This window comes from Pristis pectinata, chromosome 18, assembly GCF_009764475.1.
Source record: "Pristis pectinata isolate sPriPec2 chromosome 18, sPriPec2.1.pri, whole genome shotgun sequence".
Taxonomy (NCBI): Eukaryota; Metazoa; Chordata; class Chondrichthyes; order Rhinopristiformes; family Pristidae; genus Pristis; species Pristis pectinata.
The window spans coordinates 15,768,949-15,792,133 of record NC_067422.1 but is presented as its reverse complement, the minus strand read 5'-3'; the positions used below and the strand labels follow the sequence as shown (position 1 = coordinate 15,792,133).

At 37.8% G+C, this 23,185-nt stretch overlaps 1 protein-coding gene across 1 annotated transcript; it reads left to right on the top strand.

The window, feature by feature from the left end:
- Positions 1 to 743: 743 nt before the first annotated feature.
- Positions 744 to 20,051, top strand: cbx2 (chromobox homolog 2 (Drosophila Pc class)). The gene is made up of 5 exons (XM_052032726.1): positions 744 to 835; positions 936 to 979; positions 8,500 to 8,565; positions 8,900 to 8,969; positions 15,554 to 20,051. The coding sequence occupies exons 1-5, from the start codon at positions 764 to 766 to the stop codon at positions 17,009 to 17,011; spliced, it is 1,710 nt and encodes a 569-aa protein (XP_051888686.1). The 5' UTR covers positions 744 to 763; the 3' UTR covers positions 17,012 to 20,051.
- The last annotated feature ends 3,134 nt before the right edge of the window (positions 20,052 to 23,185 follow it).

The window sequence follows — 23,185 nt, the reverse complement described above, 5'->3', positions numbered from 1 at the left end:
CAGTAAAAAGAGTCAAACACCTGCTGTAAAGTGGCAACCCAATAACAGAATGGCTTTGTTCCCATGCTGGTTAACAATATAATGTCTTCCGCAATTATTTTGATGCGCGTCCAAATGAGTAAATTTGCGACATTAATATTTAATATTGTCAGCTGAAGCAAATTCCTCCCGCGGTTAAGCTAATTTTTAAAGAAAAGCTTGCTTATGTTTAGGGAAAAAACAGTATTGTCAAAACTCTAAATTTGTAGGTGATTGGGACAAGTCTCTCACACTTATACAAAGATTACAAGAAAACTTTGAAAACATTTGATTTTAACTGAAGGAAATATGTTGGTCAGGGGGATTTAACGGGGCAGCGACGGCGGGATGTTTTTGTTCGTTCGCGTTGAGTTAATTAAGTTGAGGAAGTCTGGATAAGTGACTATCGTGAAACACTTGGGTTCATTTTATATCGAATGGCACCAAAGAACGTCTTGTCCCGCTCCGTAAAGCAATTATAACTCTTTTGGAAGTTATGGTGTTTCGAGTGTTTATCCTTTGTCTGCTCGCTTTTGATTGATTGCAGAGCTTGCAGTGCTGAAAGGGTTAATCTGATGCCTCCTTTCTGAACGTTCTCCATTCACTTGGCGACCGCTGACCTGTGCCTAGCAACGGTCGGTCTAGGAGAAACCCGATTGGTCAGTTGGTGCTGTGGGTGACGTCACCGCCCTGGGGCCGGAGTGACGGGGAGGGGGGGGGGGAAGCGGAGAGAAGCGGTGTAAGGATGGAGGAGCTGAGCGCTGTGGGAGAGCAAGTTTTCGCAGCGGAATGCATTCTAAGGAAAAGACTGAGAAAGGTTGGGGGGAAAAGGAGTTCGGAAAACAGGCTCACGATTTTGTTCGGGGTTTCATTCGCAGCTTCGCGTGAAAATTGATTTGTTGTTGTTTATTTCACAGGGGAAGCTGGAGTACTTGGTGAAGTGGAGAGGATGGTCTTCCAAGTGAGTGGCATCAGGTTTAACAATACAACAGGAGCAGCGTGCTTCCAACTCCAGCATCGGGCTGGGCTCAGGGCTTCCTCCTTTGTTTCCTCTTTTTCTCTCTATTTCCCTACATCTTATTTCTTCTCATCACTTCTGTTGATTAAAAAACGTGTAGTGTTTGGGTTTGCCTGCACTTTGTTTTGCAGGCTCCAACGTGTTGTCTTTGCCTTGGTTGCTTTTCCAGCCTTTTGATCTTTAATTGTTAATTTGGATTACCTTTTGTTTTAATGTATCTAGGATTTTTTAAATGAGTTTTCTTCCTCTAATAGTTTTCCATGCATTCTATATCTTTCTTGGATGTTTGGAACTTCATTTTGTAACTTTATGATTTTGTGACTTGAAATTATGACTGACTTTCACTTTTGTTAATTAGGTAATATAGTTGTACAGATTCTTTTTACATTATTTGTTGTTTTGTTGACCACCTCATCAATATTTGTTTTACTTGGTTCATACAACATTTTGCATCTTTCCAATGATGATGGAAGTATTTTGATGCCTATAAAAGTAAGAAAGTAATTAGGCTAAAATACAAAACCTAAGCATAGTGGATGTCTTATACAAATATTCTGTTCTGAATAGGATAGGGTTTTTTGTTTGTTGGTGTAGCACATCAAATTATTCATGCTGGTTGTTTTTTTTGTATCATCATGCCTTCAGATTGCTTAATGCATTAGTTCTGGGTATTATTTCAAACTTTTACTTCATTTTCTAAATTATGCTGTGATCATACTCTCATTGGGTGATGTAAAAAAAAGAAGCAAAACAAACACTGATGCAGTTTGATACCAACCAGCCTCTTTTGTTTTGATGTTATCTGGTGGCTTTAAAATAACAAACTGTTTGTTCCTTCCATTTTACTTCCTTTCCATCTGACTCCTACAAAAATAAGTCATACAGGACCAAGTAAACTGGTTACAATATTGTCTTTACTCAGCTTTTATGGAGTTACTGGACTTGTAGAAGAAAGAATGCAGTGCATTTGATTGGAGCTGTTGAAAACTGTAATAGAGTTTGTTTACTAAAATCTTTGGCTTGATGTGAGTGTGAAGTTGTGATCCAAAATCAAATCAAATCAAAAGAGACACAACTGGAGGTGGAAGGGGTAGAATTAATGCAGGAGCTCAGACTGTGCTGCAACAGAGCTGCATGCCATCTAATTGAAGCAGAACAATAATGGCTTAGTTTGAGAACTAGTGTAAACTATCCTATTTATGTCGCAGTTATAAGATGCAACAGACATGGAATTCTGGCTGAAACATTCCACTTATTAACTAACCTGCAGCTACTTCCTATCAGCCACTTAATAACCTGCAAGTAACATTATCTTCCATCTCCAATTCCTTAAGAGTTCCTCTCTTCTCTTCCTCTACATAATCCTTTGTGGTTTTCTGCATGCCTTTCCTACTCAAAAGAACAGTTTCAAATCTAAATCATTAACACTATATCATTTCTGTTAAGACAGTTTCTTTTGTTTAGGGAATAAGAGTTCTATAATGAGTGAAAAATGACAGTCATAATCTTTCTAAGGTATTTGCTAAGGGGCAATTCTTTGTTTTGAAAATGAGTTTTATTACAGCCCAACTATCTAAAAGTTACAGAGCTAAAATTTGCATTCTATTTACTCACTAGTAATCTTGAGGTAGAAGCTTGTTGACCAGTGATCTCATTGGAAGCTTAGTGTGTTCAACATTGAACAAAAATAGAACATTTTTTCCTTTCCTAAACCTGTAGGAACATTTTTCTGATCACATTGAAGGACCTGGGACAAACAAATCACCCTAATATTTATCTACAATCTTTTTGTAACTTTTATTATTAACAGAATATGACAAAGAACCATTATCCATCATGGCATTTTAAATATACACCAGGAGAAAGAAAAGAAATTAACTCCTTTAAAATTCCCCAAATATTACTGTTCTTTATGTACACAAATGTGATGCATGAACAAACATTAACAGGTTGAAGGTGCAACCTATGTTTTTTAAAGACATTGTTTTGTTTTTACTTCAAAACTCTGCCATGATTTGTAAATCTGTAGCACTTGACTAGTTAAATTGTTGCAAGAGGTTCACCCATTCTGCTTATGCGTGAAGTCACTATTGTGTTTAATTCTGTTTGACGATTGTGGGGATGATAAAGACCTTGGGACTTGAATGTCACAATCCAACATCCCCCCCCAGATCAGTTCCCAGTAAATCAAAAGAGGTGTTATACTCAAGAAAATTAGCATCACACCTGTCACAGTTAGTGCCTCCTAAACACCTTTTTACATGTTTTTCACAATATAATGGCCTAGGGAAGCATTAAGGTGTTCACGGAAAAAATAATGTTGCAGCTTACAGAAAAACTACAGGGCATTAATCTATTGGATAGAAACGGTAGACCCATTGGTCTGGTTAGGAAGTACCGATTCAATGCATTATTCCCATGCATATTGTGGGGAGAGATGTGCCTTGCAAAGACAAATGTTTCACAGTTTTGTCACTGGCAGTAAAAGTGTACTAGGCTGTTGAGCATCAATTGCTGTGCAATGTGAAAGTGTGTCATGCATGGATTTATAATTACAATTATTGTGACTGCTGTGAAGAAGTGGAATTTATGTATGCTGTGGCACTTTCTTATATTTACATTTATGCTGGGCTGGGCCTTCTGCTCTGAGTTACTGCAGCCCCAGCACACCCTCACTTACCTAGCCTGGATGTGGAGGGCTTATCTGCTGGATGTCCTTGTCCTTGTGTCCAGCAGCATGATCTGAATGGTGATTGAGCCACAGGTGTTGCAATATGAAGGCTCTATTCCCAAAGTGGCCCAGCACAAGATAGAGCTTTGTATACTATCACTAATTTTAACAATATTTTGGTATAACTGACAAATGCATTTAAAAACGTGAAATAAATTAACTTTTAAAAAGTTTTAATAATTAAAAACTCAAAGCACAAATACTTCAAAACATTAAATAGACACAGTTATTTTAAAAAATGACTTTGCCCTCCAAATTTGCAGGCCCTGAACCTATTGGAATCATTGGGGTTTCAGATCCTGCTCCGGGCTTGCCTTACGCGGAGCCTGAGTGGCAGTTTCCCCAGTGTAACTCTGGGAAATCCCTGCAAAACTGGCCCCCTATCATTGGATTTTAGGTGGAATCCAGTGACAGAACGGAGTGATATATTTGACCCTCTGAACCTGTCAGAGAGTTCCTGACTTGCAACCTGTGCACAAGAGTCCAGAAATTAACTTGGTTTGAATGGCTCAAACCATGATTTGGCTCAATGACTTTGAGTTGACTCTATAAGGGCCTTTTTATATTCTGGACTTCCTTCCATTATGTACTATGATGTCTGGGAATCTGAGCCTCCTTCCCACACTAAGCAGGCTGTCACAATGATTCATCATCTCAGATCATGATGCTTGCAGCACAGAATGTGAACTGCAGGTAAAATCCAGCTGAGGAGTTCTCAAAGCCTCACTGCTTCAACCATTTCCTGTACCCCTTAATTTCTGTCTTTTCCTTGGTTGGATCTCCACAGTTAAATTCTGTTCTATCCCATTATCATCAAAAATGAATAATATTCTATAAACTCTAGTTTAAGCTAATTACTGGGAATACTACTTCCACAGATTTAAAGTCTTAACAAGCTTGTGCATTGTGCCTTCCTCTAAATCGGTTGATGGCAGGGAATATCTGCTGTGACTGGTACTGAGGCCTTTGTTCCCAATGTCAGTGTGTATGGGAAGCCAACTCAAACATTTCACTCAAAACTGCCACAACTTAACTGGGTGAACAAATAGCAAAGCAACAGATTTACATTTACCATTTTCTTTGATTTAAGTGTGGTACTGATTTTTCAAAGGACTTGTTTTTTTTAGATATTGCATTAAACCAAGTTTGTTTCTGTCTGTAGAAATAAACAAATAGGATCTCATGATGTTGGTTGATAAAGGGCAGTAGAATTCTCTCACTGGTCTGGCCAGTATTTAGTCAGTTCTGTCACATTTATGCCTCAAAAAAAATACCTTCAAAGATGAATGAATGTTCATTTTTCATCTCCTATTTATGAGAACTTCTGTATATAAACTAGAGTTGTACTTATCAGCTGTGAACTATACTACAGAAGTAATTCATTAGCTATGAAGTGCTTAAGACATCCTGAGTACATACAAGTTGAGCATGACACAGTTTGATAATGATAACCTTCCACGCAGCATAACAAATACATTTTTATGTTTGAACATTCTCCTCAAGTTCTGATGTTGCCTGTACCATTGGAGAAAAATTGATTTATCCTCTTGGAACAATTGGAGTGCAGAGATCTGGGAAAATAAACAGTACACTGTGCAAAATATTTTTTTAAAAATTGCAAATACAGGAATCAAAATAGAGTGACAGATCTGAATAAATCTATATTTAACCAAAGTTATTTTTCCTTGTTTCCATTCATATTGATTCCTCATTTTATTTTGCTTTCCTTATTTCTTTTCTCTACTTCCCCTTTATTTCTTTTCTAGCTTCCTTATTTTCTCATCTTATTGTCTGACGTTCCTGTTTCTGCTTCTGAACTCTATAATTTCCTAATAGTCAACCTTCATTTCAACTTGAATCTGCAGTTTGTTTTTTCTTACCCAGACTGGTGCAGTGCTGAAGGTTACTTTGTTGCATTCTCCTGAAGCCTTCTCCTTCACCCTTCATTCCATTCCAGCCAAACAGGAAAGAAAATAAATATTTCCCGCACACACTAAACAGTCACCTCATCAGGCTGGTCAGGCTTACCGCATCTCAAATAGTTGCTGGTACAGCTCTGCAGGAAAAGCCTGAGGCTTCAGTTGGGCAATTTAATGGATGCAGTACAATGACACAGGGTCCTAGTGCCTGCAGTTTAATTGAAAGACTGGCATCAAGATGTGATGTTACGTTCATTATTTTATTTCTGAAAATATTGCATAAGCACTGAATAAGACTGCTTTCTGTGTAAATTTGTATTTCTGATTAATGTATTTAAATTGAGAGTTTTTATTGCAATATGAAATAAGGATGCCTCAGTTATTATTGTGGCATGTTAATTTTTGAATTACCTCTTCTGCCTTACTGTAATTTTTGTCAATACTCACTTATGTTTTCAGTTTTCTATGATTTTTCATTGTTAAAATCTGTTTAAAAATACGTTCAATATTTGAAATAGAATACAAGTGATCAGTTGGGGAATAATTGTTATACAGACTGGAATATAATATTTAATTAACTTTTTTGAAAAATGACTTCAAAATCTACATTATTTGTAAGTGTCTATTGAAATATTTTTGACTAGGATTAAAATTCCATTATTAAATGATTTTATTATTAATTATTAAATGAATTAATTAATTTCATCAATTTTGCAACTTCGGATTAATTCATTCAACTCCAGATGGCTGCCCATTGCAAAGGCTACATGTTTTTACCTTTATAATATCAGTACCTGCCTTCACCTTTATGATATCACTACCTGCATTTATCTAATGCTGAAACCCTCATTAGTATTTTTGTTACCTCCAGACTTGACTATTTCAATGTCTTGCTGACCTGTTTTCCATAAATTTGGTACCAAAACACTGGTGCACATATCATATCCCATACTATCTCACTTATCTATTGCCTGTTCTTGCTGAGCTATGTTGACTCCAGGTCCAGTCATTCTTCAAATTTAACAGCATTATCCTTAAATCCTCGATGCCCTTGCCTTGCTTCACTGCAATCTGTTGGAGTTCTGCATCTCCCTTAACCTATTCTGAATCATTTTCTATAAGATTCATGGAATCTTCATGTTCAGTCTCTGGAAGTTTCTCCCTAAATCTCTTGGCTTCCCAGCAAAATTCTTCTAAAATTCAGCTTCTTGAAAAAGCTTTTGGTCATGCTGCCTGTTTTCTGCTCAATGCCCTAATTCTCCTTCTAGGAGATTTTGATGTAATAGAGACAGTGCATAACTTGGATTGCATTACATTTAAGTTCTCGTGGCAGTATACAACAAGTGAAATGGATATTGAACAAGATAACTGCAGTGAATGTGCTTCTCCATCATACACTATGAATGGGTGTCCAGAGCCAAGGGCCACATTCTCAAGATAATGGGTTGACCACTCTTGACTGATGAAATTTCTTCATACAGAAATGGGGAATCTTTGTAATTCTCTACTGAAGAGGGCTGTGGAGATTATTTTCTGAGCATATTCAAGATAGTGATTGATTTTTAGATATTAAGGGAATAAAGAAATATGAGGATCATGCAGGAAAGTCACTGAGGTCAATGAACAGCCATGATCTTATTGAATGGTAGAACAGGCATAGGGACTAAATGGCTTACTACTTTGCATGAAAAGTAAGTTTTTACTAATTTTCAGTGATGTCTTGCATGCTCATGGGTATTGACTTTGGGAGTGATGTACTGGTTTGCATTTTAGTTGACAAACTGACAATGCAGTAAAATGTTAGACTGTTGAACACTACTATCAGAGGTCCATGTAAAACTCTGTAGATGTAATTCTCCAGTCATGGGTCTGGACTGCAAATAGTGCCAGTTCAGTAGCAACATGGATGAGAAATTTATTGAATGATAATCCAGTATAATAACAAATTTAACAGCTATTTAAAATAATAGCACAGTGCTGGGATGAGGACCTAATGCTTTTATAGACTTGTGGTTTTGGTCCACTTTGATCTAGGTCAAAGGTGCATTTGATAGTTTTGTCAATGGCAAACCGTGTTAGCTGGAGTTGGCAGTTCCTTTTGGAGCCGCCAGCTTGCAGCCGTTGAAACTTCAAGTCTTGACTTCCACATATGCACTGCTAAATGCTAAGGTCCAAGACTTGCTCAATGACATATGGTGCTGCACCTGTCACTGTGTGCCTTTGCTGGAGTCAGACCTGGCATAGAATCTAACATCTTGGTGATTTCAGTGGGGATGGTAGGCTTGCAGGTCAGGAGGCAGAGGGGATGATGTTTATTTTATAATTATTTTACTTTCGTTTAATGTTCTGTTTTTTAATTAATGACATTTGGAAAATCATTTAGTTTAATTGTTTTTAACGTTGAAGACATAAAACCTTTAGCTTCTATTAAAGTGCACTTTGGGGTTGAAGGGACAAGGAATGGGACATGGTGGGACATGGCAGGCAGGTGGATTCTTCCCCACTGCACTATTTGGGACCTTTTCATGCATCCCAAGGATGTGAAGTACTCGTGGGACTGGCCCTGTGTGCGTGTTTGTGTGTGTTACGGTGACTTTGGGCAGTGGGCTGGTCCGGCAAGAAGTAACCTTTTGTTTAATGGGTAATCTTAGATAAGTAAGAATGATTTATTAGATCATTATTATGGCAGAAATGGTCAGTAAATCAGTGAATTTGCATGTAAGCATTACATTCATTATTTTAATTGGATAAAGTACAACCTCCTATTTTGATTTTCCTTATTAATGAGACGCTCTATTTTGCTTTTCTGACAGACATAACAGCTGGGAGCCCGAAGAAAATATTCTTGATCCACGACTCCTGCTAGCTTTTCAAAGGAGGTAAAGATGTTTGAATGTTACTGTCACTTTCTGTTATTGTCTCCTTTTTCCTTGACCCTATTTCCTCTTCTACACAGTGGAGCTGTGAGGATGACTGATACCTTCTGCCAATCCTGATGTCCACTCACATCCACTGTGAAGTAGAGAAACTCGGTTGTCCACCCAAGCATCTATTTCAATTCAGCTCACTTGATCTGTGACGCAGCTGAGATGGGGAACTTGCTAGTGCATTATTTCATGCATGAGCAGCACACTGGTGATGAATAATAACATGAATATTTGGTTGCACTGGGAATAACAATGGAATTTTTTAAATTATTTTTGTTTATTGCAGCCAACAAGAGAAAGAACTACAAAATCGTAAACGAGGCAAGAGGCCCAGAGGCAGGCCCCGAAAACATGTGGTAGGGTTGGCTTTAGTTTTGTGTTGATTTCAGTAGGACTGGTGCTTAAATTAGCTTAAGACATTATCGTTATAAGGAATGGTTGCAACCCCACTTATATCACCTGAAAGAACTTCCGACTGCACTAGAGCCCCATGCTCCGGATCTTTGGACTCCATGTTGGACTGCCAAAGGCAGGTTGTGCAAAAAGATTGGGGGACTTTGTCTTGGGCATGGTGGCCTTAATAAGCCAAGGTGGTGATCCAAAGACTACCCCTCTTGCAGGACTATGTTTGTGTATGAGTATCCCTGGAAGGAGAGCATGTTGTGTCCTCTAGGCCTTCCGTGATTGGTGGGCACTACATAGATTGGAAACATCATCAACATCTGAGGCAATTTTTATTTCAATTCTGCAGAAGGAATTATTACAAAGAAACCATTGAGCATCACATAAAATCTGTATTGTAAGATTGGATAAAAAACTTTGTTTTAATTTAATTTGAAGGATTACAATGTTATCTGTTAGGCAGGTAAATGATAAGTATTTAATAGCAACCAATACCAATTTTAGATCCTGTCCTGGTTTGTAAAGAGCTTTCTAATAAATATTTAATGACAATTTTTCCATGGTCCTACTTTCAGATGATAACTAGAATTTCCTGGTTACATTTTAATTAATTCAGCAATGAGCCACACCTGGTTCATTGAATCATTTAAAAGGAATAGTAATGCTCACTTATTTAAAATGCACATTCACTCACTTAATTGTTTCCTGAGATAAGGGGCTTGTTTTCAGAAGAGAAATTGAGTAAGATTGGCCTATATTCAGTGTAGTTTAGGAGATCTGAGAGATGGTCTTGTTGAGACATTCAAGATTCTAAGAGGGACGAACCAGGAGATGTTGAGATGTTGTTTCCTCAGACTAGAAAATCCAGAATAAGGAGGTGGAGTCTCAGGATTGGTGGACAGGCATTTAAGACTAAGATCAGGAGAAGTTCTTAATGTAGAGGGCTGCAAATTTTCTACTGTGAATATTCAGTCATTGGATATATTCAAGGCTGAAGTCAATAGATTTTTGAATACTAGTATTCAAAAAATCTATTGTTCTCAGCCTTAAGTATAGGTAGGAAAGTGGACTTGAGGGAAGGGATCAGCCATGATCTTATAGAATGGTTGAGCAATTTCAAGGGGCTGTATCATGACTGTAGCTATCTATATGTTATGTTTTCAAATTTATCTCCTTAACAGATAAATAAAACAGTTTTGATCAGATATTCTTTATAACTGCGCAAAATAAGCTCAAAGAGCAACCATGACAATCCCATTGTGAGTGCAGTACTCTTACAGATTTTTTTCATTATTTTAACATTTGGAAGGGAAAATATACATGGCAAATTGAATTCAACACAGAAAAATATGAAGTTGTGCACTTTGTGAGGAACAATGAGGACTGGCATAAAAAAGCTAAATGGTTCCAGAGTAGAGAGATGGGATTATGTTTAAAAATCTTTGAAGATAGCAGGACAAATTTAATAACCTTTCTAAAACAAGCATACATTATTCTTAGTGTAATGATGTATAACAGACACAGATTAAAAATAACTTTCAGAAACCAGCTTTATGAAGTAATTGTTCTATGATGTTGCGTGTGCTGCCTGAAAAGGTGGTGGAATCAAAGGGAGGAAAATATGCAGTAGTGCATGAAAAGAATGAAGGAAATGATAGGTCTTTAAGAGCTGATACAAACAACATGGTTTATATGGCCTTCTTTTGTGTTCTGTCATCAACTGCATTGCATTAGATAATTTTTTTATATTCATTTTTATCACTATCTTGGAGGTCAAAGTAGAACCATCAGGCCACATTTTGTGCCAGCACTGAGCATTGCTGATGCAGTTCAGCTTGTAAGTTTGCACCTTTAGTATTAATGCAGACTTCTGAATTTTCTATTGCTAGTGGGAGTACTGAACTGTTGGCATTTCCCAACAAGATTTGGACTACATTGATATTTTTGATGTATAATGTAATTAATCAATATATTAGCATGTATGGGAATGAAAAATATTATTTTCTTGGTAACATTTTTAGTTGCAGAATCATGCTGCCCAACTCAATTGATTGTCTGGAACAGTGCTTTAACAGCATTCACTTTTACTTCTGTACATATAACAACTTCCCGATTTAATTAAGCACAAAAATCCAGAAGTTCCTGTCTGAGATATGTGGTTCTGCCTTAGGCATTGTGAATAGACATTGTGCTATGTGGCACCCAACTTCAAATACATTGCATTAAAGAGTTAGAGTTGTCAGTTTGAATTCATGGTTCCCTTTATAACAGCCTGATTATTGTGACACCCACTTATTTGCAGTTTTTGGCCACACAGTGTTGAAAATCAACTTTTTTTTAAACATATCAATAGCTTTTCAGCTTTTAGTTGTTTCTTGGAGACTTTAATTTTTTGATAAAGTTTTTTTCTCTTTCCCACTCTCTAAACTCATTCCTTCTTTCCTTTATGCATTTTCTCTCTCTGTTTTGACCCCGATTCCCTACTCTAGCTTCCACTGTCTCACTTAGATTCTGCTCAATTCACAAATAATTCTTCAGTTTACAGGGTTGAGGTTGATGATGTGAGTTATTGCTTCATCGTTAAGATAAGTCAAGCTATCCTGTAGAGGGCACCGTACCATTTCTGGACCCAATTGACCTGGAGGGAAAAATCTCATCAAACTTAAATAGTCAAGTGCAGTTCTAACAAATGGACCTCATGGCATATTATTTTTACTACTTGTGTATAAAATACTACCTGGATCAAGCGCTTGGAATACTGTTGGATGGGAAAATCCACAATGAAGCCAATTCAACTTCCCTTCTGCTTGTGTGAATTGGGACAATAGTGCAACATTTTTATCTTTCATCAAGAAAATTTGCTGCCAAACACGTTCAGTATATATACCAATTATTGTCCAAGAAGTGGTAACAGTTGTGAAGGTATAAACTCTGTCAAACTCACTTGAAGCTTTACAGATTAAAAAATAGACTAAGATGATATGCTTTTAAGCCTCTGTTTCCCCTCCCACTCCCTTCACCTTTTCTTTTAAGCAACACTTGAGAAAAGTAAAAGTCACCATCTTATGAAAAGATTCCATTGAAGAACTAGATTGTTCCATAAGATTAAAAGATAGTGTTCATTACCAGCACTGTCAGCCAATGAATTAGAGGTGGGGTCAGTGCTGTTTGTGACTGCCAGAAAATAGTCTTTTGTACAAACAAAGTAAATTCACTAAACAGTCTATTTAAAGATCAGAAAAAAAAACAAATCACATTGACTTCTCCCAGTAAAACCAGTGTAATTTCTCCTGAAAATGCATTCTAATACATATAAATTTTGAGCATAAAATCATTCTCAGTTACAGAAGTTGGGTCCAGCCTTTCACCTTCTGTCCTTAAGGAGAAACTATGTTTATTCATACTCGCATCAAGTTGCTTCAAACTGTATGTTTGGAATGAAGCACTGAAATAGTTGATTTGAAATTACACACTGTAAGCTATCATTGCACCTGTTGACGCGAATTGGTGTGGAGGTTGGATGTTAATGCAGCAATTGTGATAGAGACCCACCAGCAGACATGATTCAAAGACTAAGAAAAAAACATTTCTCAGGAACTTGAATTGCTGGATATGGCTTCTGATCATTCTCTTAAAGTGTCACCTTGCTGACATATCTGATATGGGGAACTCCAATTATGTGGTACATCTGCCTTCCAAATCTGCTTCATAGCACAAGATGACTGTGCTATCAAGGACCTTTGCACAAATGCCTCCACTTTTTAAATAGATTTTCCAAGTGAAAGATATTCTTCACCTTCTACTTCTGAGTTAAAATTATTAAAATGGGTTTTGGAATTAACCCCATCTACAACGAGAGAACTCAAAGAAACTGGAATAAAAAATCACAAAGGAAGTATGGGGAAAAGGGAAAGTGATTAATATTAATTATTACAGCTTTGACAATTATGGCAGATGGATCATGATTGCCATTCTCAGCTTAACTGAACTTTCTTTTCCTGGTGTGAAAATTACAGACTACTCTGTTGATGTTCTGCAAATACCAAAGTTGTATAGACTACCCCCAAAACTTCTAAAGTTTAAAAAAAGAGACTACAAAAAGAATGTCAAAATTATTTGGTCTCAGGAATGTGACAGCAGGAATTTAAAACCTGGCCCTTCCATCAGAGATGCTGTCTACTGTATTATTACAGACCTTGATTTAACACAGCTGGTACCTCACAGGAGTTGGTAACATCTAATGCACGATCCAGACAATCAATCTCGGTAGCTGCTTAGCTTTACAAGAAAGTTAAATCATCTGTGAATGCACCTACATGTTAAAACTCACCCCCTCACTGTCTGAAGAATGATTTGTTTTATGTAAACAAAAAGCCAAGTACTTACTTGACTTGATGGTTTTTGCATTGTTTTACTAACATTCTAAGAGTGATTTCTTAATTCCTAGTTGTGAATGCTTAGTTGTTGAATTTGGAAAAACAAGGGCTTTTTGGCTAATGTTAGTATGGGAAGAGAGTTTTAAAAAGCACTCCTCTTTAAATTTAAAGCTTTTCTCTCCAGTATTTCAGTGTTGCACATTATTTCCCAGTGGAGTAATGAAATAGAAAACCCATGCCTTCACATCTGCCAATATCTCTCTGTAACTAACTTCTAGTAGAGACACTCCTAGACAGCAACTTTGGGTGACTTAGCATTTCTTTTGCTCAGATAACTTGGACAAGATGATGCAAATCAAAGAGAAATCTTTAACAGCTGCATGACAAAATGCATTATAAATGACTGCATTTTAGCTGTTGCTCAGCTGGCAGTGGAGTGGGTGGGCTGCCCACCCAGGCACCATCAGTAGAGGATCAGATCTCATTAATGTACAGCTTTATGCTCACCCTCCAAGTTGGTGCCTGGCTGCAGTTTGGCAGATAAGCATCAGTGTTGTGAGGAGGGTAACCTGGCCGCTAGTACAGTGGGATTAGCGGAGTGACGGGGATAAATTAATGTAAATCACAGTCTACTTTTTCTCTCTCCCTCCTTTCTTTCCTTTTGAGTGTTATGGTAACTTCATTTTACCTTATTTCTAAATATAATGGCTACTGTACATTACCTTTTTCAAAACAAAAATCCTGTACTTTGCTATTTTTTCTCAAGGTTTTCTAAATTGTCTATCTCTAACACAATGGTGCACAACTTTTTTGTGTGGTATGAGCCAGACTGATAATCAGATTCACTTCTGAGAGCCATTCAAGCAAATGCAGATGTCTTGAACTTCTTGAGAGGAACTCGCCATCGTCATTCCAACTTCACTTTATTACTTGACTCCTCATGGAGTCCAGTAGCAGACCAGCTTTCCTGCAGTCTCCCGGCAATTAAGCTGAGAAATCTGAGCAGGGAACCTATAGTGCATTAGATCTGATGCAGGTTCAGCAATCAATTCGTTTCAATGGAGAGGGACTGTTCTGAGGGAGGTGTGGTTCAATTTATTTACCATTTTTTAACCAATTGAGTTAATGTAAATGTGTTTAGTTAATAAGTGAAATGTATTTAATCTGTGTTAGGTTTGTAAATTTCTATTTTGGTAGTAGTGTTCATGATTTTTGATAGTTATGAATTTTTGTTATGTTCATGGATTAAACTTGGATGAAAATGTAATGGGCTGATTAGTAAGTTTGCAGATGGCACAAAAATTGGTGGAGTTGTGGATAATGAAGAAAGTTGTCAAAGGATACAGCAAGATGAAGATCATTTGTAGATATAGGCAGAGAAATAGCAGCTGGAGTTTAATCCAGCCAAGTGTGTGGTGTTGCACTTCGAGAGGTCAAAAGTTGGGAGGGCAACTCTATACTGAGTGGCATAAGCCACAACTGGGAATCCTGATTTGTTCTCATAATATTTTCGAGGAATGATTTTTCAGTCTAGAAGTAGGTGATTGCCAGATGTGTTGTGCCAGTGAGTGAGGTTACATTACCCCCAATGTATGTCTGAAAACTTCATCCCAAAATTAATTACTATACCCTGCAACTGGTAAATTGGTGTGGTTTTGACTGAATGCAAAGAGTGGATAAGACATTTAGTCTCCAGAACTAGCATTAATGATGTCCACAATTCTTGTGCAATGTTCAACACTTGGCTAAATCCATAAATGGTGCAGATATGCATGGCCCACTGGAGAATTGGAAGTAAACTTTGTTATTGTAGTAAATTGCCTTTGTCATATACTTTTGATGTTTGAAGTAAAATCATTGCATTCAGTAGCATTCCTGCAGCAGTAATCAATGTATCTTCAAAGAAACAAAAATGACAAATGCTAGAAATATTCAACAGGTTGGACAGATACTTTTTTTCATGTTCAAATTCTTTATCAGAATGTTTTCATGGAGAACCCAATTTACCCATTCCCTTTATGGCTGCTATCTGATTTCTCAAATGCTTGCAATAATTCCTGGTTTTGCTTGATTTTTCAGGATTTATTATTTTTGAGATTTTTTTTGTCTTGTATGAAATTTTCCAGTGACAGACTTCTTGTTTTCCTGTTTACTTTGCACAGGAACAAGAAACTCCTCTTTCATCAAAATCGAGCAGTTCTTCTGAAGATGATGAGGAAGATACAGATGATGAGGAGGAGGAAGAGGAAAGTGATGACCAGACCCAGTCTGCATCCCAGAGCAACGATCGTCGGGAAGATTTGGACCGCATCCCTCCGAAACGGGCACAGACAGAAGTCGTCCATAGTAAAGCAGATCTGAAAGACTCTGGCAAAAAGAAACGCACCAGCAAAGTAATTCGGAGTGAACTTCGGAAGAACATAAAAATTAAACCAGGAAAAGCTTTAAAAACACCTGGGAATGATACAAGTGGTGACTCTGGAACAGATGAATCATCAAAAGAAAAACTAAGTAAACCAGACGGACCTGTAAGTGAAAATAACTCCAGATCAGAGAAGAGTAACATGGGGGAATCTCCGAGCACCACTGGTGGAATGTTAAATTCAAGCATCTTCAATTCATCAAAAGCCAGTAATCAAAGGGCAGCTTCACAAACTGCAAATCGTGCAGGATTAGGTCAGCATTCTTCCAGCATACTTTCTGCCAGTTCAATGGCACTGACTAAATCTGCCTGTGAACAGCAGTCTGTAAATACACCAGTGTTAAATCCACAAGGAGCAAATGAGAAAAATAAGGTTGGATTAGTTAAAAATCCCGGAAATACTAAAAGCTCAAATGAGTTGTGCAAATCTGAATCCGACTCAAAGAGTTTGAATATTCCTGGAACAATGAAGACCAATTCTAGTGTTTGTAGTTCAGCTAATCCAGGAACAAATTCTCAAAGTCTGAACAGTCAAAGCTCAAGCACCCTAGGTCGTAATTTGCCGACTTCAAATTCTCAGAACACTAACAATTCAGGATTAAACCTTCATGCCTTAAACCTGCAGAGTACCAATAAGATGGGGTTGAATTCCAAGAATGTGCCTAGTCCAGGAGTGAATTCATCAGGTTTGACTTCAAAGAACAACATAAACAATTTGTCGTTTGTGATTTCCAGGAACTCAGCTGAATTGAACTCTCATGTTGTTTCTAACAAACTTCTAAGTTCACAGACTGCCAATAGCCAGGCATCATGTGAGAGCAGTGGAAATGGGGTCGAGAAGGAGAATCAGATGAAAGAAGATAAGGAGGTGACGGACACTGCAGTCCATCATTCTGATAACCGAATCAGAGACAGTGACAAAAAGGATGTTTCATCTGACACATCCAAACAGAGTGGCAGCGTGCCAACAGAACTGAGCACAGGTGAGGAGACGATGAGTTCAGACTCGGACCATGACTCTTCATTTTCCAGCATGGCTGCAAACCCATCCATTTCCGTCCAGACAAACCAAGACTGGAAACCCACTCGCAGCTTGATCGAGCATGTGTTTGTCACTGATGTGACTGCCAATCTGGTCACAGTGACAGTGAAGGAGAGTCCAACTAGTGTGGGCTTTTTCAATATCCGCCATTATTAGAGTTATTGGGGGGAGAAAATAAACTCTAGTAATCAAATGTTAGTCTTCCACTAGAAATCAATTTTTTTTCATCTTGGTCTTCGTCAGCTCTTGATTTGTCTTTGATGGCTATAAGTACCATTTACAGTAATGCCCAAATTAGTTTCTTCCACTTCAGCAGACAAAACTAGTGCATTAAATAGAAACTAACCTCTTTGATAGTAAATCTGTTTTTTTTTAATTAATAGCTTACTCAGTTTTCTAGCCCATTTCTCATGGACTCAACTTATATAAATTATGTATTCAAATTGAATTCCTGCAATGGAATGTCCTTATTTGACTACCTTTGTCAATTTTATTTTATAAAATGAAGGTCAAAGAATAACAAATGATTTGTTTTGATGCCAGAGGAAGTGAAGCCTAGGGAGATAAGTCATGAAGGATGACCGTGACACATTGTGAGGATGTAGTCAGTGTGAGAAACTTTGTAAATATAGAAGGAAAGGTGAACAGGGAGAAATAGTGTAACTTGCTGCTGAAACAACTCATGGTTTTGTTTGATTTGTTTGTCAGGAAATGCGAGGAAGTTATAAATCCAGGAAAAAGTGTATATGCCTTACTAGCAGCAAAAGGATTGGTGTTGACTGAGTTGTAGAAAGTCAAAGCAGCTGGTTGTTATTTCATTACCCTGCCAACAGTAGAGCAGAGCATAACCCATAGTTGTTTAAGTTTGGATTACTAAAATTAATTATCTGCAGAATCACAGAATGGGAGACCAGTTTTAGAAAGATTGTACACAGTAGAAGCTTCCTATTGAGCTACTTCAGTTTGGACAGAAGTATATTGTTCGATGATCTGATATAGGAAATTCAGCAGAGCATACACAAAGGTTTTGGTTAACATTTCATAGTGTTAATGATACCTATACTTAATTTTGTTTTAATTCACCACCATTATAGGCTCTGTTTAAGCCATTCTTGAGAAGATGTTTAAGAAATCAAAATCTGCCTCCAGTGTATTCAATGATGAAATAATTTTAAGCTAGTTTTATTTGGCAGAATGGTATGGCAAACAGGTTTAATAGTGGGATAAAGTATCAGCCTTTCAATCTTTGGGCAAATATTTAATCATTCTGGATCTTTTCAATTTTCTCAATGTTAATTAGGTTTTAACAACTTTTAGATTGCACTCATCATTTCCCAAAGACCTCATTCTTTTCCAGCCTAACACTATCCCATGCAGTTGTTGTGGACTTGCACCATGGAACATCAGTTAAAATAACCACTACAAAGCTAAAGTGTCAACCACCAAAGTTTGCACCCCTGACTCTAGTGCTATGAAACAGGTCACAGGGACAGGAAGAGATCTTTCAGTTCTTGTAACATGTCCATTATTCATTTAGGTTATAACTTATCCATGCCTCAATTCTTATCACTTGACACCCTTGCCTTATCTAATTTCAGTTGACTCTATCCACAGCTTTTTTGGAGTGGATACAGTGGCATAGAGAAGAGAATTACACATTTTGATTGCTCACAGTATGGGAAAAATGCTCCCTGATTTTCTTCCTGAACACCCTAACTCTAATAAGATGGTCCATTCTTGTTTTCAATTCCTTCCCTATCCACCTTATTAAAATTTATTGATATTTTAGTTACTGTTTTAACTACCTCAAATCAGATTATCCTTCAATCTTCTTGACTCATGGAAATGAAATCCCAGGTAATGCAACTTTCTCGTTATTTAACTCTATGCCCAAACATCATTCTGGTGAATCTGTGCTGTTGTGCCCACCCTTCTGAAATCCTATGCCCAAAATTGAATGCAATGTTCCCAGATAGGATCTGACTAATTACCTGTACATCCAAGTCCAATATTCTATTTGCCTTTTTAATTACTATTTGTAGTACAATTTTTGAAATTAAGTAGCTCATAGCTCATAATGATCAAATGGGTGAGGCACTATTAAATCGTGTATGATTGTGAAATCACAGCTGACCAAGGGGAGAGAACAAAAATGAGTAGGAAGACTAATGTTTCTTTCTATTGAGGTCTCGGATAGCTGTAGACTTGACCTTTAGGCTAACTCTCAGCAGTAGGTTCAGCATTAACTTAATTTTTATAAAATTCAAATGTGTATCAAAGTGCTACTGTGAAATTGTTTTTGTACTCAAGATTTCTCAAAGAAGCAAAATGTAGGTAAATAAAAAGTCATTTCAAACAGCAATGAAGTCATTATTTGGCACAGTGTGGGCTGTCTTTCTCCATAGGCTTTGGGTAACAAAAATGCAGTTTTCTGGTTGACTCCCTGCATCCAACTATGTATGGGGTTTTCTAGAACAAAGATCCAACCATGGAATGATTTGAAAACAAAGATGAACATCTTAAAGCCATGCTTTCGTTTAACCAAAAGTCTATGTAGATCAGTGAGTGCAGAGCTAATAGGTAAACTTGAATTGAGATAAGATGAAGGAAGCAGAATCTTGGATGAGTTTAAATCATGAAGGAATGAAGATTGGGGGCTGTCCAGAAATGAATTGGAATAACCAAGTTGAGATAGGTTTTGGCAGTAGGTGAGGTGAGCTGAGACAGGGTTGGATTTGAGTGGGACAACGTGAGGACAGTGGAAGTAAACATCTTGGTGATGTGGATGTGTGATTGAGAGTTCACTTCGAGGTCAATATGACACCCAAGATGGAAGATGTCTGGTTCAGTCTCCAACAATTGCCTACAAGAGAGATAAGGTGGCAAGGTGGGAGCCAAAAACAGTGACTTTGGACATTTGCAATATTTATCTGGAAGAATTTTTGTTCATCTGTTACTGGATGTCAGGCAAGCACCCTTGACACGTTGGAGACAATGGAAGTATTGCAGGTTGGTAGTGAGGCGCAGCTGGGTTAGTTGAACATAACAGTGAAATGGGCTGTTTTGTCTTCCAGATGTAAAGCAAAATATCTGCAGATGTTGGAGGTGCTGAACAGGTCAGACAGCATCTGTGGAGAGTGCAAGAGTTGATGTTTCAGATGAATGATATTTCATCTAATCAAAGGCTAGCATGTAGATAGGCAGTAGGAGGACGCCAAGGATAAATTGTTGGGGGGCACCAGAGGTAGTAGAGGGGGAGTGGGAAGAGAAGTAATTGCAGGTGATTCTCTGCATATGACTGAAAGGATGAGAATAGAACCATATGAGCACAGTCCCACCCAGCTGAGCAATAGGAGAGGCACTTTGAGGGGTTTGGTGTAGTCAATACATAAACACTGCAGACAGGAGAGGTTGATTGTCACAATCAAATAGAATTCTATTTGTGACTTTAAGGGCAGCTTTTGTACCATTGTAGGTTAGGAAACCTGCTTGGACGATTTAAACAAATAGTTCAGGAAAAGATGGGCAAATTTGGGAGGTGTCAGCCTGAACATTACATAGGGGTAGAGCACTGAATCCTTGCAATGTTAGGGTTTATGGTTGCTAGTTTCCTCTAGTATCTCACTCGGGCACTGGGTCTTAAATTTGTGAATTTTGAATGGGAGGCATCAGCAAGATTAATTTGTCATGAAAGCAACACAACATCTGACACTTGGTTCACAATATCCAAACAAGTATTAAAGTTCTGAAGTGATGAAGCACAATTTTCATCTGGAAAGTTGTAACAAACCTGAAGCCCTGCCCCCTAAATCTTGGGTAGACACTTCTGGGTAGTTAAGGCACCTTTCTGGTCTGTTTAAATGATATGGTTACCAGCCAAGTTAGGTTCGTTTTAAATCTTTACCAGCCTATTGCTGTCTTTTATTCCACCTGATACGTAACAGTGGAAACTTTAAACTGAAAGATAACCGCTCCCACCCCCAATGGTTGCATTAAATTTTGTTAAAATGGGAACAGACCGCAAATTCAGCTCCAGCCCCCAATTTCATTTCCCGCACGTTAGATTGTGTAGGAGTTTCCCTTTGGGAGAAATAGGTTGTCAATTTTGTAAGTCAATTATAGCAGTGTTCACATGGGACTTCTGCCTTTACTTTGGATTTCCTGAGTTCCCCAGGCTATCGAAAGGTAAGATGAAACCAGTAACTGAGGGGGCTGAAGGAAAATATGCTATTAATACTTGCTAGTCACAGCTGTTTTTTGACCAAACTGAGCAAAGGAGTTTGTTAACAATACTTGGACTAGGAAGTCATTACATAGCAATCATCTACACTTCAGAACAAGATGCCAATGTATGTTGTTAATTTTAATGTGCTTCCAGCTAATGGTTGCTTTAAACCTCTGGTTATAAGTATCCCTTCTCACAATGGACCAAGCAGTCTGCAGTTGTGTAAAAATGCTGATACCTTGAGCATTAATTTTTACTCTAATTTTCATATCCCTCTTTTTCATTTTAACCCGCCTCATGATATATGTGCCTGTGTAAAATGTACTACTTGCATTGTTCGCTCACCTCATTGTGGTGTAAACCTCCCTCATTGACTATAATTTTCAATCCATTGGGACATTGCTTGAATGACATTGTTTAGGCTTGCTGTACTCTGTTTGGCTTTGCATAATGTGTGACCTCAATTTCTACAACTGGAAACAGTTTGTTGCTCTAAACTGCCACAACTGTGCCAAGCGATTCCCTTTACAATGATAACAGGGCTTCCTACCAGACCCACTTCTCACACCATTCGTGATGTCATAGTCCTGCTATTGGTCCTGTTGGGACCATATTGCATTTACGTTAACACTTGCTGAAATTCTTGCGCATTTTTAAAGTTATTTCCATTAGTATCTTGCAGCCTATTTTAAATGTTAATTCTTGGATGTTAAGTGACAAACTCGATATGCTCATCTTTTCATCCATGCACCATTTATCTCTGTGTGTAATCCAGAAACAGACTGCAGTGCCTCTACAGATCTTTGAGAAATTTATCACGTTACTAGTTGCCTCTCCCAAACTGGTTATGGGTTGCCAGCTTACGACTGTCCACAATTTTTGATGGTGTTAAGTTGAAATGATTTCATAATCTTTTTAAATAAATTGAACATTGATGTGGGCGCGAGTTAGCTAATGTTGTATAAATATATGGTCTTTTTTCTGTTAAAGGGATAATGACTTGCATTTGCATATGGCCACCACTTCAGTAATATTTTCTTACATGCAAAATCACATCCACCCTTTCACATGCGAATTAAAGGATGCCTTACTATATTTGGTGCTTATGTTTTACTTGTACTATGACTGGCCTGCCACTTTGTAATGTCAGCCATTTTGTAATGTCAACCATTTTGACAATTACTAGACTTGATTTTTTTTAAAAATCTTAATCAATTTTGTATGTGATGCTTTTTCTTCCTATAATGCATTTAAGCCTTGCTGTGATTAATTTTGAGCTGCATACTCATTCTACCATTTGCAGAGAATGATCTTGTTACTTACAAGGGCTGAGATTCTCTGCCCTCTACCATGTCATTGTAAAGCACGTGTTCTCATTCTGCTCTTAATCTCCAAGGAAGTTGATTGCAGATCATATAGAATTGCACACATGAGACTTGAGGAGCTCAAACCAAGTATGTGTAGTCCATTTTGGGGGTTTTTCATAGCTCATCTATTGAACCTTCTCCAAAGCAGTACCGCAACCCAAAGCATTGAACCTACCATTACCCCTGATGCCACAGAAAGCAGAAGCACAAGGAAAACAAAGAGTAAAGATTTACATTTTTGCATGGCTATGTACCTGATTCATTGATTGTTTTACACGGTTGGGTTTCTGTTCTCTACTGAATCACACACTAATCAGCTGCAGCCCTTACTCAACTTCTTGCTCAGCTGCCAAGTAGGCTTTTCAGGTGTGTGGTGACGTGTCACAACACTGGTGTCTCAGGTGGTAACTGTTCAGAGCCTGGTGGAAGAGACCTGCTACCTGGACATGACATGGATTGACCCCAAGCAATGAAATAGCAGGGGGTGGGGGGGAGTTAGCATCTGCTGTGCAGTGGTATGATGATGAGCATGGTGCAATGTGATCATTTTGAACATTTTTTTAAAATGCACCTCTACTTCTGTCTAGGCACTGAAAGCATATTTTTAGGTTTCCTTTATTTAGAACATAGAACATGACATAACAAGAACAGGTCCTTCAGTCCACAGTGTCTGTGCTGACCAAGATGCAAATCTAAACTAATTCCAGCTGCCTGCATGTGGTCAGTATCCCTGTTTCC

Excerpts from the sequence above, each read along its gene's own strand:
- cbx2 (XM_052032726.1), top strand. The coding sequence starts at position 764 with ATGGAGGAGCTGAGCGCTGTGGGAGAGCAAGTTTTCGCAGCGGAATGC. Across the intron at positions 980-8,499 it reads TGGAGAGGATGGTCTTCCAA|ACATAACAGCTGGGAGCCCG; the intron begins GTGAGTGGCATC and ends CTTTTCTGACAG. Across the intron at positions 8,970-15,553 it reads GCAGGCCCCGAAAACATGTG|GAACAAGAAACTCCTCTTTC; the intron begins GTAGGGTTGGCT and ends TACTTTGCACAG.